Below are 2791 nucleotides of genomic sequence, written 5' to 3' on the forward strand. Positions count from 1 at the left end.
CAATGTAGTATACTGGTGATTTGATGTGCACGACTGCTAAACATGTGAGCAGAGGAAGAAATATATCTAGGGTGAACTTAGAAGTTTTAACTAAGACATATTATTTGAGTTATAAGATTTTATCATCATAGTGTGGTAACAGGATTGGTTGATTCTTTTGTTTTAACTTCATATGGATCAAAATGTGTTGCTATGTTTGAATATTGCTGTCATGACTTGAAGTCTATTAGGTTTAGGGATGGGAACGGTGTAAGATTATACATGGCAAAAGACCTACGTCATATGACTTTTGTTTGATCTCATAATGACCTGTTTATTTGTTGGTTGTATAAAAAATTCCTTAAGAACTCGGATGATCAAGTAATTGGTCATTTAACAATGACTGCTTTGAGGTTTGTAATGTTCTTGTAACTGGTATTATATGTTAATAGAGGGGGAATTTGTGCAAGTCATTGTTGCTATATGGTGAAAGGCAATGGTACTGGTGCTGAGCCATAGGCAAACTTTCATAAATTGAGCATTATTTACCTGGGTACTGCCCATCAATGAAGACCACCTTTATTCAGACATTTAAAAGTATATGTCGCATTAAAACAAACTATGGAAAAATGTTTTTTGATGATCAAGCTTTTTGCAGTATGTCTTTTTGCTGCTGATTTAGTATTGAGAGTTTCATATTTGATTTCCACTCTTTTTGTGTCACATTTTGTTTTCTGTATTCCTTCCTTGTTACAGGGGTATGACTGCATTTAATTTATTCAACTAATATTTTCATGTCTCCGTGTCCGCATATTTAACAAAATTGTAACTCAGATTACAGTTCATGCATCACAAGTCCATCTCTAGTAGGACCTGTACATGTGAAATTAGTTATTTTTAAAAAAAGACACGCGCACTTGCAATCTGGAATAAGGTAATCTGTGGTAGATAATTTTTACTTTTAAAAGCAGACTAAAACATATACTCCAGTTAAGTATAGACGAAACATGGAATACACCCTTAGGATATGTAAAACAACTTTTTTCTCTTTCCAATGCAGATCATGTGAGATCTGTGGTGAGACTGCAAAGAACATTGTAGTTGCTGGAGATGCAGGCTTTATGGAAGAATGGAATGAGAGAGATGTAGGCGACTATTCTTCTGGTGAAACGCCACGATGTTGGAGGGGTCGGCCTTTATGTAAATTCTTGATGGCATGCATGGTGGTTGCTTTCATACTTCCATGGTTCTTTCGTGTCTCTATGTTCTAGGGGCACATCAACTGTTCTCTGCACCAGCTACCAAGGGAATTTTCTGTACTTGCCCAGCAATAGAGTCTTATTTTGTTCAGTAAATGAAATATTGAGGGTAGCTGCTTTTAGGAGAAAATTGTGACGGGTGTAAAGCATGAGATATCTATATGTAATATTTATATTGTATTTCTGAATTTGAATTATGATACAAAGATTGATTGTAAAGAAAAACCTTCTAGTCATAGGGTCAAAATTCATGTACTGAAGAGGCAATGAATGAATTGATTATTAGACGTTAGGCACATTTTGCGGGCTTTCAGATTTGTAACATGATGTCACATGTAGCACTTAGAAGACATTGCAAATATCTTGTGCTTAAATGTGAAATGTGTGTTGTGAAATACTTAGAGCGATATACCAATGGTTTATATTTTGAAGAGATTTTGGCTTCCAGACTTTTTCTCTGAATATATGTGCTCTTCATGATCATCAAGAAACATCTGTTTTGATCATTTTTTGCTTTGACTATTAGTACTTGAAATAACTCGCTGGATCTATAGTAACAAGTAATACTGTTGCTACCTTTCATTCCTTTATGGTTTACTTGTTTCCAGGGTTTATGCTTTTCTTAAATCTTCTTTCTTATTGTGTGCTATTGAGACTCCTTCAATAGTCAATACCACTTACAACACAGATGTCAATCCATGGAAGACGCACCTGTATGATGATGATTTATATTTGTAGTCCATTTTTGCAAAAGAAAGGGACGAATATTTTTCAGTGTTCCACGGAAACGTGTTTTCCCCCAGGCCCAAGTCCCCTGTCCCCAAAACTTTTTCCCTTTGTCCCCGTCCCCGAAGCCCGTCCCTGCGTTCCCCATCTCCCCGTCCCCAACGGCCGTGGAACAATGATATTTTTTGATGGAACTGGGTTACTGAAAGCTTCATATTTACGGTGAGTATGCAAGTACAACCAGAAGAATACACAATTTGGATTGCTTTATACTTTAATTGCATTGATATTCACTCCTCAGATCTCTTCAAGATTCACAATCTGTTCGGGTTTTTAAGTAGGGTCATTTTGGTGCAGCAACCCCACAAAGAATGGTAATAACAGGACACTTAATTTCCACTCAATGCTTTTAATCCATGTAAAACACAATTGTTCAACATAAATCAAATTCTTTTTGACATTCGAAGAGCGAATTTATCCCTCACTGGTCAAGTGATACTATTTCAAAGAGGTTGCACGATGTTGGAAGGGAAAATACACCACCCAGAAATAATAGCTCGGCTAAGAATTAATTAAAGCATTTAAATAAACTCAATCCAGATAAACGAGATAAGACTTGGAAATAGTGAATGCTGAATTAATTGCAGAAATTAAATGCAATACTTAGTTGGATTAGAGAGCGAGGAAAGTGATGTTGAAGGAGGGAATCCAGTCACTGCACAACTAGAATTATAGCACTTGATCCATTAAGTGTTGCAGAATTTGCCAATTGACTGCGTTTCTTTGCACATGCAGAAGTGAATTAGTGCATGTAATTGTACTTGTAC

At 36.1% G+C, this 2791-nt stretch overlaps 1 protein-coding gene across 1 annotated transcript; it reads left to right on the forward strand.

Annotated features, from left to right (window-relative positions):
- Positions 1-1039: 1039 nt before the first annotated feature.
- LOC131066467 (uncharacterized) lies at positions 1040-1671 on the forward strand (the record flags this gene model as incomplete). The annotated part of the gene is given in 1 exon segment (XM_058001260.2): positions 1040-1671. A coding segment is annotated over 1 exon segment (211 nt), but the record flags the coding sequence as incomplete, so codon positions are not given.
- Between the last annotated feature and the right edge of the window lie 1120 nt (positions 1672-2791).

Source organism: Cryptomeria japonica, chromosome 7, assembly GCF_030272615.1.
Source record: "Cryptomeria japonica chromosome 7, Sugi_1.0, whole genome shotgun sequence".
Classification (NCBI taxonomy): Eukaryota; Viridiplantae; Streptophyta; class Pinopsida; order Cupressales; family Cupressaceae; genus Cryptomeria; species Cryptomeria japonica.